The 13,538-nt window shown below is 41.5% G+C and overlaps 1 protein-coding gene across 3 annotated transcripts in view; it reads left to right on the forward strand.

Annotated features, from left to right (window-relative positions):
• The first annotated feature begins 298 nt into the window (after positions 1 to 298).
• Positions 299 to 13,538, forward strand: part of LAS1L (LAS1 like ribosome biogenesis factor) — a 30,145-nt gene continuing 16,905 nt past the window's right edge. For all 3 annotated transcript variants that reach the window (XR_008794602.1, XM_056130053.1, XM_056130054.1), the window contains exons 1-7: positions 299 to 572; positions 1,328 to 1,453; positions 2,335 to 2,404; positions 3,188 to 3,269; positions 4,306 to 4,584; positions 4,865 to 4,911; positions 5,751 to 5,860. Coding sequence is in view for 2 of the 3 variants with exons in the window: in XM_056130053.1 (XP_055986028.1) it covers positions 382 to 572; positions 1,328 to 1,453; positions 2,335 to 2,404; positions 3,188 to 3,269; positions 4,306 to 4,584; positions 4,865 to 4,911; positions 5,751 to 5,860 (905 nt within the window). In the remaining variant the exon portion in view is untranslated. The remainder of the gene's footprint in view (positions 573 to 1,327; positions 1,454 to 2,334; positions 2,405 to 3,187; positions 3,270 to 4,305; positions 4,585 to 4,864; positions 4,912 to 5,750; positions 5,861 to 13,538) is intronic.

The raw sequence follows: 13,538 nt of genomic DNA on the forward strand, positions 1-13,538 counted from the left end.
AATCTCTGAAATTCGCCAAGGGGTAAAACCCCAAATTTCTCAAACAGTTCTGATGCATCTCGTCTTGTGGAAATCGGCAGCTCTTAGCAACCAAGAAACGTGGAACCTTGAAGCTGAACCTTTGTACCGCGTACGGCTGCTTAACTAAAGAACACTTCCGGGTTGGAGAGGCTTCTAGTTCTCGAGTTCCTATTTGCTACGTTAACACCGGAGGGCGGGATTGCGTAGGGGTCACACTCTCCGATTGGCTACTGGCTCTCCTCTTTTGAAGTGGATAGCACGTTAAACAGAAATTGTTCGGTGTACCAAGGCACAAGGCCTGGCGTGGAGCCCAGTATCTCGTGGTAATCTGGGGCCGGGCCAGGTCTGGTTCCCTGGGGGATGGATCTCGTGTGGAGTGCGTGGTGCGGAAAGTGCCTCAAAGAGAACGGGTCGCCGCCTCTGTGGGCCCAGAGTATTGTGGTTGCCTGGCTAAATAGGGCAGAGTGGGATCAGGTGACCGTTTATCTATTTTGCGACGACCATAAATTGCAGCGGTACGCGCTCAACCGTATCACGGTGTGGAGGAGCAGGTAAGACTAAACGCTCAGCCATTTTGCGTGTGTGCTGATGGCGCCTCACCTCTTTCTTTGTAGAATTCCTCTAAGGTCCTATTCTCCAGACGTTCCTTAAATTGACTAATGATAACTCTAGGAGTACTTTGGGCATTGTCCCCCTCCCAAGTGCCTGGGGAAAAAAATCACAGTCTAACTAGAACTAATCCCGTTTGAAGAGAGAAAAGGGTTGTGCCTTAGTTTTTTTTTGTCCAATCTGTGAGCTCTTATCCATGTCTTCAATTCAGCTCGGGGAGGGTTCCAGAGGGACCACTGCAATTGAGCCAGGCCTTTAGGAATATGTTAGCTCCCAGGATGAATATGTGATTAAAATTAGGGAACGTGGAGAAAACTTTACTGCAAAAATGAGGTGTTTATCATCAACAGGATGTTTATGCCCACTTAGTAAGATTGATTGGCAACACATACAAGAGGATAAAGGTTTCATCTAGCTGAATAATTTGAGGGATTCAGGGTAAAGAAAGGGATGTGCCCACACTTGTTGGTTGATTGTGTAACTAGATGTGTACTGTATATACCCTTGCCAGCCTTTCATGCACTGCATTTGTTGGATCCAAGGGACATTATGCTCTTTGCACCTTCTTGATTTGTGTCTATTCGTGCATTCTTGAGCCAGTGTATAATGGGAGTAACCTACAGCAATCCAGGTTCTGAGGTGGAGGGTGGAACAGTGAAAGGGACCTTTATGATGGTGCTGGACTGTGACCCTTTAGGTTAGGAAACGAACTTCCCCTGGCAGTGGCTTCTACTGCTGACCTGGTACGCTGTAAGCTCATGGATGTAACTGGTGGCTTGGGCACTGATGAACTTAGACTGCTGTATGGCATGGCGTTGGTCAGGTAAGACCCACATGGGTAGTGGTGGGAGGGTAGTATTGGGGGTGGAGGTGGGGGTAGCACATGATAAGCAAAGCTTGGTTTCACAGGAAAAGTTCTGTGTGTCCTTTTGTGGGGCTCTGTATCTGATTATTAGACTTGCCAGCTTTTGGTACCTGTCAACATACCCTCTTTGCTTTTTCCCCCCTAAGGGCTTCCTTTAAAAAATTTTTTTCCCTCTCTTTTTTGGGATGTTGGGTGGAGGTGATTTAAACTAAGTGATCTCTGGTCTCTTGTAGCTTTGGCAATTAATTTTCTAACCCTGCCTGTCTGTACCTAGCATTACCCTACAGTCCTTTTCTTCATGATCTCTGAAAGGATGCTGAGTTGTGGAAGTGGAGACATGGGCTAGAAGTTCCTGACCTACAAAGTCACTCACAGTGATTCTAGTTGCTGCTTGAAAATTGGGAAAAGGGCTGCCACTGAATTGACTCATCTGTTAAAAAGTTTTTGCTTATCTCATTGTTCCCCATGTTGCTTTGAGAGGTCTTTCCTAGCTCTTATATTCTCCATCATTTAGCCGTGCTCTCCATATTACTTGATATAGTCTTCTGATCTAGCATTTATAGTCTATTATGGCCTAGTATAATATGCTGTATTACGGCATGATTGTTTATTCTAAACGGAATTCTAAAGGGCCAGTGTAATTAATGTCCTACTCATCTGAATGGCATAGTACATGGGAGATTTCATGGAATTATCCCTGTTCTGGCTAATACCAACCATAGAATAGAATAGTTGTGAAAATGAAAGATGTTAGTAACTCAACAATGTGTTTTAGAGCCCTATAAGTTTCGGTAAGATGATTACTTGGGCTGTGCCACTTATTTCTCTCCCAACCCCAGGTTTGTGAATCTTATTTCGGAGAGGAAGACAAAGGTTGCCAAACTTCCCCTCAAGTTCCTGGCTCAAGAGGTACATATATGAAGTAGTCTTGCTCAGTTGTATTTCCCCAGGATAAATGGGAAATGGGGTGATGTGGGGACATGAGTCTTGTTCATCTCATCACTACTGGCCAAGCCCAGCAAGAACCGAAACCTCAATTTTTCTTGCTTCTGGGTGCAGTCTCAGTGGCCTTGTCCTTGTCCAGCTTGCTGGAAGTGATCAAGTGAAGCTTGGACACCTGAATGTTCCTTTTGGGTAGGGACAGAAAAGAGGTGGTAGTAGTCACAGCACTTACCACCAGGAAGCTGACAGTCTGAAGGAGGAGACAGGCTTAACCAAGCCACATGAAAATGCCAGATTATTTCTTACATGTGTGAATATGTGAAGTGCGTACTCACATACTTAAAAGGACAGGCAGATTCTCAGCCACCAAGACAGACGTTCAGGAAAAGACTTGGGGGGAATAGTAGGAGGGAGAAAAGAGAGTTTAAGTGTACCCAGGAGAGGAACTGGTACAGATTGAGCAGAGGGAGGCTGGAGAAGGCAATTGTTACTGCTCATTTATAAAAATCTCTATTGGAGGAGTGTGGCTGGTATAAGTTAGTGTCTTTCCTGATTTTTAAAATCATATCCATAGAGCAGTAATATTAGGAAACCCAGTTTCTAATTTTTTTTTTCTGCCACCAAGATCAGAACCTCGTCTTAGGAACTCCTTTGTTCTATTAAATGAGGGGAAAGACATTAAGTCATCTCTGGTACCTTCCGGTGTTAATGTTTTCTAATTAATTCACTCACACCCTCCCCTGCGATCAGGTGAATATTCCAGATTGGATTGTTGAACTTCGTCATGAATTGACCCACAAGAAAATGCCCCATTTAAATGACTGCCGTAGAGGTGAGTTCCCAAGGAACTGTTATAGCTGACACCAAAGATCTGGGTTCGATGGCATTCTGGGTAGAGGGAGAGGAAGAAGATTCTTCTTCATCTGGGAATGGGGTCTGGAATAGGATGAGGCAAATGAGGCACTTGGCTTGATCACAAAGTATATTACAATGTTAGTCATCAATATATATGACATTTTAATACAGTAGCACTGTAGTACTGTCCTCCCATTGTTCATCGATTTTATTGAGTGGGCAGTAATGTCTCAATTGTGAGACTTGTTACTGTTTTTGGCATATTGAATATGTCATGGGTGGCTTGCCAGCCTTTGCCGTGCAGGCAGGATATTCTGGGTAGCTTGCTGGGCTCTCCAAGAGGGACAGAGGAATCGAACCTGGGTCGGCCGCATGCAAGGCAGATGCCCTACTTGCTGTACTATCGCTCCAGCCCATTTCAATACAGTAAACCTTATAATTAACAAAATATCCAAACTTAAATGATAGATTAATATTACTGATTTTTCCTCTTTTCTTGAGATTTCATATGGCTTGGCAGGATACTGTTCTGATCATATCTTGATTACTGAGTTTTTGACATCTTTAATTTTTTGTCTGAAGAGGGAAGTAGGGGATGAATTGAGAGATATAATTTGCCATGAACACAAGAGTTCTTTGGATAACTTATCCTACTTAGAGAAACCCTGATTCTACCTAGCCTTATCATGTTGAAGAAATTAAGAACTCTAGTAGCTAGTTGCCAAGACCTTCTAACTAGCTAGTGGAGTTCCTGTTCTTTCAGTCGCTAGCCCTGTGCATTTTTGGCATCCCATACCATCTCCGAGTCCAGTATTAGTTTTTTCCTTTTTTGTTGAGGAAAAGGTGCTAGTGAGTAGGAGAAAGTAATTAGCATAGCATAACCCAGAGCATGAGCAGGGTTCTTTGTTTGAATGTTTGAGGTTTGTGCTTTCCTGGAGCCAAGCTTTTCATTAGAGACCTGTGAAAAACTAGTTTTAAATGACCACTCCTTTGTCTTTTCTCCACTTTTCTAGGTTGCTACTTTGTGCTGAATTGGCTCCATAAGACCTTTTGGTGCCGCCAACTGGAAACCAGTCTAAGAGATACCTGGGAGTTGGATAATAGGGAAGAAACAGATGAAGAGGACCAAGAGGAGGATAAGGATACTGTTGATCACATGACAGAACAGAAATCAAAGCCTAAGGATGAGGAGGAAGGTCCACAGCCAGATGTCAAGGCTGATGGAGGCAGTGAAGGCAACAAAGAGGTTGATTCTCAGTGGGAAAAGGCTCTGAGACATAAAGAGCTCTATGGTAGGTGTCCTTGGGGGGCAGAGGGTCCCATGAGCCTGGAAGACTCAGGCTTAGTGTTCTACATTGGTTATTTCCGTGGCTCAGCATTTCATCTGGGGTTGTGGTGAGTCTTAGCTTAAGAAAATTGTTGTTAAACCATTTTCCTTGAGTTCTGTGAAGTAAGAGAGGAAAGAATTCTAGTTCCCAATTTACAACTCAAGAAATAAGGTGAGAGGGGTTCAGAATCCCATAAAGAACAGGAAATTGCTCTGGATTCCCTGTTTCCCTACTCTGTTTGCAGAAAGAGCCCGGGAACTGTTGGTAACATACGAAGAGGAACAATTTAAGGTAAGAAACTACCCTTGACTTGAGTGTTCTCAACTGTCCCAGCCAGTTTGCCAGGTATCAAAGAGGTCCTAAAAAGGAACTAGAAAAGTGGTAAAAGCTTGAGGGATCTTGGAAAGAGAAGGGGATAATCTAGGAAGGTAACAAGAGGAGTAGAGTTGAGTTACCTGATAATATTAATGTAAGGGAGCTGATAGAGTTTTGTGGATAATTTTCTCCACTGGGTGATTGGGAACAACTGGGCATAGGTGGTGGCATATCCCTGCAATACTGCGGATGACCAACAGGAGGCACCAAAGAACTTCCCTAGGTCACAGGTGACCTAGGGGAAGTGTGTAAAATAACACACTTTGAGGTGTGTTATTTTAGTAAAAAGAATGGTGACATAGAAACCATTCAGCTCAACCTTCCTTTTCACAGAGGAAGAAAATTGAAGCCATGGGTGAGTGAAGAGTCTGACCCAAGATCACTTATGCAGTTATTGATAGAATCAATATTTAGACACTGGGTCTCCTGATTCTTTTTATATTTTTTCATAACCTATTACTTCCCTTCACCCCTATGGCTGTGGATCTCTGCCCAACTCCAGCAAAATGTTCCCACTAAATATTTCAGTATTGGGGTATTTTATGATTGGGAGCCACTGGGAATTCAGGGGGTGGGGAGGGAGGAGGAAGAGGACAAACTTTGTCATTTGGAGTTAGGATATTTTTAGTTGCAGGCCAATAGGGGAGCTGTGAATGTCGTACCCTGTTTCCTGAAGGGAGGTGTTAGTGGTCCTATGGGATGAGGGAGGGTTTCCTGACTTAACCATCTTTCTTATGGGACTCTTTTACTGGCAGGTGCTGGAGAAATGTAGGCATTTATCTCAGGCCATTAAGGCATGGAATAACCTCTCCCCACCTGTAGAATGCATCCTGGCAGAACTCAAGGGCATTGCATGGGAGAACAGGTGCGTAACTAGGTGTCAGGTCCTGCCTACTCTATAATGCAGAGTAGAAATCTTCCTGAAAATTTTCCATATTCCAGTTAGTCAGCCTTTGCAGTAGGAAATCCTGCAGCTAATCCTGATTCACCACTGAGTGACCCTGAATTCTATATTACCCTTTTTTCTCAGCCCTGCCAACTACCAGGCAGGGCTTGCCTACTCTTATATTGCTAAAATGGCCAGAGGTAGGAATGTTCATCTGTCCTTGGCAAGCATGCTGTTCCTTGCTGTCCAGTGAGTTGCATGTAGAATTCTTTGACAACTAGAAAAGTCCTTAATCTTTACTGTCTCACTGCCTATTCCTTGTTCAAGTTGGAGGTAAAAGATAATATGTTGGGCATGGCTGGTCTTTCTATTAGCATCACATCGCTGGAGTAGTCCTGGTTAGAGGAGAACAGGAAAATCTTTCTTAGTGCCTGGCTTGTTAAAAGATTTAAGCTCATCCTGCTGCGGTACAGCTGCACACTGTCTTTCTCCAAAAAAGTAAGTAGTGCTCAGTTCAGTTTACATTAGAGAAACAGCATCTGTCTGATGCTCAATTCAGTTTACTCCAGAGAAACAGCATCTTTCTGATCCTTTTTTCTTTAGCTCTTGGGAACTTACTAAATTCATTAGAAAGGGTTTGGGGGATTTTTCCACTAAGAAACTTGGGGTCATAGTTAGATTTTCATAGGTATGGAGAGGTTGGAAAGAGTCTGGGATGGGTCAGAGTATAGAGGAAGGTAGCATTTGTGACAGAGTATAGGTGGAAATCTGTGGTATAGATTAGGATTGCCCTTGAGTCTTCCTTCCTTGGATACTGCTAGACTGAAAGTAGTATCCTAGAAATGAGGGAGCCTGCCCTGCACTCAGGACTTACTGCTGGCAGGCTAGGGGGACCCTTTTTGAGTGCCAGGGATCAGACCTGGGTTGGCCAGGTGCAAGGCCTACCTGCTGTACTAATGCTCCGCCCACAAGCCTGTACTCTTGATTGCACTCTTCAACTTTTCAGCAAACTGGGTGGTTTCCCTGACTTCCTTGAAACTATACTTGTGCTTCAGGGCAGTAGTGTGAATGTGACTCATTTTTTTAGTCACCAAAATTAAGAAGTTATTCATGATTGGGTTTCAGCCATATAATAGTTTAACATCAATCCCTTCACCACTCTCTGTTTTCCTCTACCAATGCTAACCACCACCCCCCTGCAATTTGCTTTCCATCCACCAGTCCGCTTCTATGAGAGACTTTTTTTAAAATATGTTTTTGCAATATGATTTACAATGCTGTTGCTAATAACGTTTTATATATAATAGTTTACCACATTTTAACACCACCTCCTCACTGGTGAATGCTTCCCTCTGCCATAGTTGTTGTTCCCTCCCTGTTCTATCCTGAAACCCCCTCCTAGTGGCATGTTTCCTATTGAATAATACTTCTCATGTTTTTTGTTTCCATTGTCTTTGGGTATTATTTATTCCACCGTTGTTATTTTGCATATGGAGAGATCATTCTGTTTCTCTCTCTCTCTCCCTCTGATGAACTTCACTCAGCACGATACTCTTCAAATCCTTGTAGTAGCAAATTTAATTATCCTTTTTTTTGGTTTGTTTCGGTCAAGTAATATTCCACTGTGTGTCTGTACCATAGGTTTTATATCTAGTAATCTTTTTTGTATACTTGAGTTGTTCCAGATTTTGGCTACTGTGGATAGTGCTCCAAGGAACATAGGCATGCCAGTGTCTTTTCTCCATTTAGTTCTGGGCCCTTGGGGTATATTCCAGGAAGCGGCATTGCTAGGTTAAATGAACTTCAATTCTTGGATTTTTTTTTTTTTTTTTAGGAATGGTCATACTGTTTTCCAGAAAGGCTGGAACAATCAATATTCCCACCAGTAGTCAGTGAGAATCCATTTCTCCCCACATCCACACCAGCACTGGATGTTCTTGTTCTTTTTGATGTGCGCCATATTCTATGGTGTGAGGTGATTGTTGTTTTGATTTGCATCTCCTAATGATTACTGATACAGAACATTTTTTTTTCATGTGTCTTTTGTTATTCTTTGAGGAAGTTTCTGTTCATCTCTTCTTCCCATTTTCGATGGGGTTGGATTTCTTTTCTTAAATTTTAAATTTGGTTTAAAATTTAATTTAAATTTAGGGCCAGAGCAATAGCATAATGGGTGGGGCATTTGCCTTGCACGCGGCCGACCTGGGTTTGATTCTTCTGCCCCTCTCAGAGAGCCTGGCAAGCTACCAAGAGTATTCTGCCCGCATGGCAAAACCTGGCAAACTACCCGTGACGTATTCGATATGCCAAAAACAGTAACAAGAAGTCTCACAATGGAGACATTACTGGTGCCCATTTGAGCATATCGAACAATGGGAGGACAGTACTGACAATGCAATTTATTTTAATTTAATTTAATTTAAATTTAATCTTAAAATTTAAATTTTCTTAAGGTCCTACCAGTGCCTTATATACCTTTGATATTAACCTCTTAGCAGATGAATGGAGAGGAAATAATTTCTCATATTACATTGCTGTCTTTATATCCTAGTAATTATTTTCTTTGAGGTGCAGAAGCTTCTTAATTTAATGTAGTTCAATTTGTTTATTTTTACTTCCACTTGCTTAGTGGTGTTTCATCCTTGAAGATGCATTTGCTTCAATATCATGTAGAGCTCTGCCTGTGTTTTTTTCTCTGTGGAATTCAGATCTGATATCAAGGTCTTTGATCTACTTTGATTTGATTTTTGAGCATGGTGTTTAGAGGTCTGATTTCATTCTTTGCTTGTAGCTGGTTTTCTCAGTACTACTTGTTGAACAGGCTTTCCTTGCTCCACTTCATATTTTTTATTTCTTTATCGAAGATCAACTGATCATATACCTGAGAGTCTATCTTAGGATATTCTACTCTATTCCATTGATCTGAGGGTCTGTCTTTATTCTAGTAACATGCTGTTTTAATTACCACCACTTTATAGTATGGTTTGAAGTTGGGGAAAGTGATGCTTCCCATATTTTTTTCCCAAGGATTGTTTTGTCCGTGGGGTTGATTTATTGTTCCATATGAAATTCAGGAGTGTTTGATCTATTTTTTTTAAATGTTATGGGTATCTTTATAGGATCAGCATTGAGTCTGTATAGTGCTTTTGTGAGTATTGCCATTTTGATGATGAGAAGGGGATGTGTTTATATTTCATTGTGTTCTTTTTTCAGTGCATCATTTTCTTTTTCTTTTTTTTATTACTACATCTTTATTTTATTTTTAATGAATCACTGTGAGACAAATGCTTAAAAAGCTGTTCATGATTAGGTTTCAGTCCTCCAGTGTTCCAACACCAGTGTGCATTTCCTAATACCAATGTCCCCAATTTCCCTCCCATCACTCACTCCCAGTATCCCTCTTTGGCAAGCACTTCCCTCTCTCTCTCTTTCTGTCTCTCCTTTTCATCATTGTGGTTTGCAATACAGATACTTAGAGGTTGCCATGTATATCCCTTTACCTACTTTTAATACTCAGTTCTTGTCCAAAGTGATCATTTCCAACTTTTATTGTCATATTCTCTATCTTACCTACCCTCCACCCTACACATACTTGTACTAGATTCCAACCATTGACCAGTCCTCCTAGCCATTGTTTTCCCTGGCCTTAGATATTAGCCTTCTACTATATATTTCTACATACTAAAAATGAATACAGTCATTATATATATATGTCCCTCTCCTTGTGACTCATTTCACTAAGCATGATACTTTCCATGTCCATCCATTTATAAGCATATTTTATGACTTCATTTTCCCTAACCTCTGCATGACATTCCATTGTGTAGATGTACCATAGTTTCTTCGTACAGTCATCTGTTCTCAGGAACTCAGGTTATTTCCAGATTCTGGCTATGGCTATGGCGAATACTGCTACAATGAACATCAGAGTGCTGATGGTGTTTCTGGTGGGTGTTTTTGGGCCCTCAGGTTGTATTCCCAGAAGTTGTATTGCTGGGTCAAATGGGAGCTCAATTTCTAGTTTTTTTGAGGAGTGTTCATATTGTTTTACCAAAAGGCTGGACCAGTCAGCATTCTCACCAACAATGAATGAGAGTCCCTTTCTCCCTGCATTCCCACCAGTGAGTGAATCATTTACTGAAAAGATAGTTAATATGACTTTTATCCTCTTGACTTTGTCGAGTTATAATTTATGTCCCAGCATGTAGTCTGTCTTAGAGAATCTCTGTCCCATGTGCATTGGAGAAGAATGTGTATTTGACTTTTGGGGATGAAAGGCCATATATATATATATGTGTGTGTGTGTATATATATGTATATATATGCATATACATTAAATGTCTTTCATCTATTTCTTTCTTTAGAGCAATTATTTCCTTACTGAGCTTTAGTCTCACTGCTTTGTCAAGAGGATACATAGTGGTGTTGAAGTCTCCAACTACTATAGTGTTTCTATTGATGTTTTTCTTCAAGTCTTTTAGCAGTTCTTTGCATTTTTTTTGGTTCCTAATTAGGTACATGTATGTTTAGGAGTTTACGTTTTTTCTGATGTGCATTTTCCTTGACCATTAAGAAATGGCATACATGATAACTTTTCAGTATCTGTATTGCCAACCTTAATGTCTAAAAGGAAAATGAAAGAGAGGGAGAGGGAGACAGAGTCACAGGAGACAGGGAGACAGAAGGAGAGGAAGAGGGAGAGGGAGAGGGAGGAAAAGTGTCTGCTACAGAGGTAGGTGGGAGGGAAACTAGGGACCTTGATGGTTGGAAATGTACACTGGTGAAAGGATCGGTGTTGGAACATTATATAACTGAAACCTGATCATGAACACTCCCTTTGTAATTATAACTCACTGTGATTCAATTAACAAAAATGACGCTGTCTCTTTTGAGCCAAAGTCACCTGTTTTTTTCTGGGAATGTTTATTGTGACACCATAATTTGCAAGATTGTTCATAACATTTGTTTGAGGCAAATAATGCTACAACACCAATCCAACACCAATGTCCTGTTCGCACCAACAATATCCCCAGGTTCTCTCCTACCCCTTCAGCCTGTCACCTTGGCAGGCATTTAACAGACTTACTTCATATTACTGTTTCAAGTAATGTCAAATAGAATTATCAGGAAATAAATCATTAGAAGTTAATTTGTGATGATTAATTGCTATATGCTTTTAACCTTTCTTAATCTACTAGAGGACAACCATATGTACAGTAAGTTCCATACTTGGTGCAACATATGGGCAGTTTCTCCTGTGCTTTAGATCTTTATTAACACTTCTTACAAAACTGACTTTAAGACTATGGATTCCCTAAATTGTTGCCTATCTATGAATCTCTTTATAGTTCCTTCAGATCAGAATGGTAATCTTATTTTTTTTGGGGGGGGGGCACATCTGACAGTGCTCAGAGATTACTTGTTACTCTGAGCTCAGAAATCACTTCTGGCTGGCTCTCAGGACCATATGGGGTGCTGGGGATTGAACCCACATTGGCTGCATGCAAGGCAAACATACTAACCTCTGTACTATCTTTCTGGCCCCTGGATATAGTATTCTTGGTGAAGAGTTCATTGTGTTGAATTTTTGTACTATATCCTTCCATATTCTCTGGCTCATCGGGTCTCATTTGACATGTCTGTTACACATCTTACTGGCTTTCCTTTGCATATAAGTTTCTTTATTTTTTTCCTTGATGCATTCAATAATTTGTCTATGTCTTTGAATTTTGTCGTTTTGAGTTTAATGTATCTTGGAGTTTTCATAATTAGGTATTTTTTGCTGGGATCCTTTGAGCCTCTTGGATCTCACTGCCTATAATTTTCAACTCTGAGACATTCTTTTAAAAAAAAAAAACTTTTTCTTATTGAATCACTGTGAGATAGACCCTTACAAGGCTGTTCATGATTGGATTTCGGTCATACAATATTCCAACACTCATTCCTCCACCAGTGTACATTTCCCAGTACCAGTGTCCCCAGGTTCCCTCCCATCACCCCCAGCCCCCACCCCTTTATCGCAGGTGCTTTTCTTCTTTCTCTCCCTCTCTCCCTCTCCCTTTCTCTCTCTCTCTCAGATATTCTTAACAATGATTTTTTTCTTTTTTGGGAAACACCTGACAGTACTCAGGGGTTACTTCTGGCTCTGCACTCAGGAATTACTCCTGGTGGTGCTTGGGGGACCATATTGGATGCCTGTGATCAACTCGGCCTGGCCCTGTGCAAAGCAAGCACCCTGTCACTGTTCTGTCTCTTCTTCCCCTAAAATCCATGTTGTCTGATAACTGTATGGCCCCTGTGTCCTTTTTTGAGGTAGTTGTTTGGTGGAATAATTGTTTTTCAGTGTTTGACTTTGAGTTTTTGTTGCGTTGACTATTCAATGTGTTTCTCGCAGGCAGCAGAATGTTGAGTTTAATTTTTCTAATCCGTTCTGCTACTCTGTGACGCCCTTATTTTCCCCTTTAGGGTCACACTGGGTGATTCTCAGGGTTTACTCCTGATTTTGTACTCAGGAATCACTCCTGGTGGGGCTCTGGGGACCGTATGGGCATGCTGCAGATTGAACCAGGCTCAGCCATGTACAAGGCAAGCACCTTATTGCTGTGCTATTTCTCGGGCTTCTGTGTCTCTTTTGGGGGATGGGATAGGGGATTTGGGCCACATACAACCATGCTCAGTGCTTATTTCTGGCTCTGTGTTCATGGATCACTCCAGGAGTGCTTGAGGGACCATATGGGATGCCAGGCTTCAATCCCGGGTTGGCTTTAAACAAGGCAAGCTCTATACCCACTGTACTCTCTCTCCAGCTCTCCAGCCCTCCAGCCACTGTATCTCTTAATTGGTGCATTTAACCCAGTGACATTGAGAAGTGATGATTATCATGGAATTTTGTGCCATTTTTCTGTAGGAATTTGGTGTTGTGTGATTTGTCCTGTCTTAAAATAATCCCTTTAGTTCTTTTTGTTAAGATAGTTTTGAGTCTGTAAAGTTCTTGAACTTTTGTTTATCTGTGAAGTTGTATCTTTCTTTCAAATCTAAATGAAAGTCTGACTGGGTAAAGTCTTCTTGGTGAGACTTTCATTTCATTGAGTTTTTTTTAACTATATCCCACCATTATCTCCAGGTACAGAGAATTTTGTTTGACAAATCTGTAAATCTTAAGGATGCTTCATTGTTTCTAAATTTCTTCTTTCATCTTTCTACTTTCTGTATTGCCTATATATGGTTTTCATCATTGTGATTAGGATATATATTGGACAACTTTTTTTTTTTTCTTTTTTTTTTATTAGTGAAAAACCATGAGGTACAGTTATAGGCTTACAAATTTTGTGCTTGGGTTTCAGTTATACAATGATCAAGTCCCCATACCTCCACCAGTGCCCGTCATCCATCCCCATGGGTCCCAGCATCCCCCCCCTCATCCCCCCCCCCCCGTCCCATCCTGCCTCTGTGGCAGGGTATTCCCCCTTGTTCTCTCTCTCTTCTTTTGGGTACTGTGTTTTGCAAGAGAGGCTTTGAGTGGCAATCATGTTTGGTCTATCGACTACTTTTAGCATGCTTCTCCCACCCTGGGAGGGCCCTCACAACACCCTTCATTTGGTACTCTCTTCTCTATCTGAGCTTCCTTTTCTCCTAGAGCCTGTGGCTGGCCTTCCAT

Source organism: Sorex fumeus, unplaced genomic scaffold (genome assembly GCF_029834395.1).
Source record: "Sorex fumeus unplaced genomic scaffold, SorFum_2.1 ptg000073l, whole genome shotgun sequence".
In the NCBI taxonomy this organism is placed as follows: Eukaryota; Metazoa; Chordata; class Mammalia; order Eulipotyphla; family Soricidae; genus Sorex; species Sorex fumeus.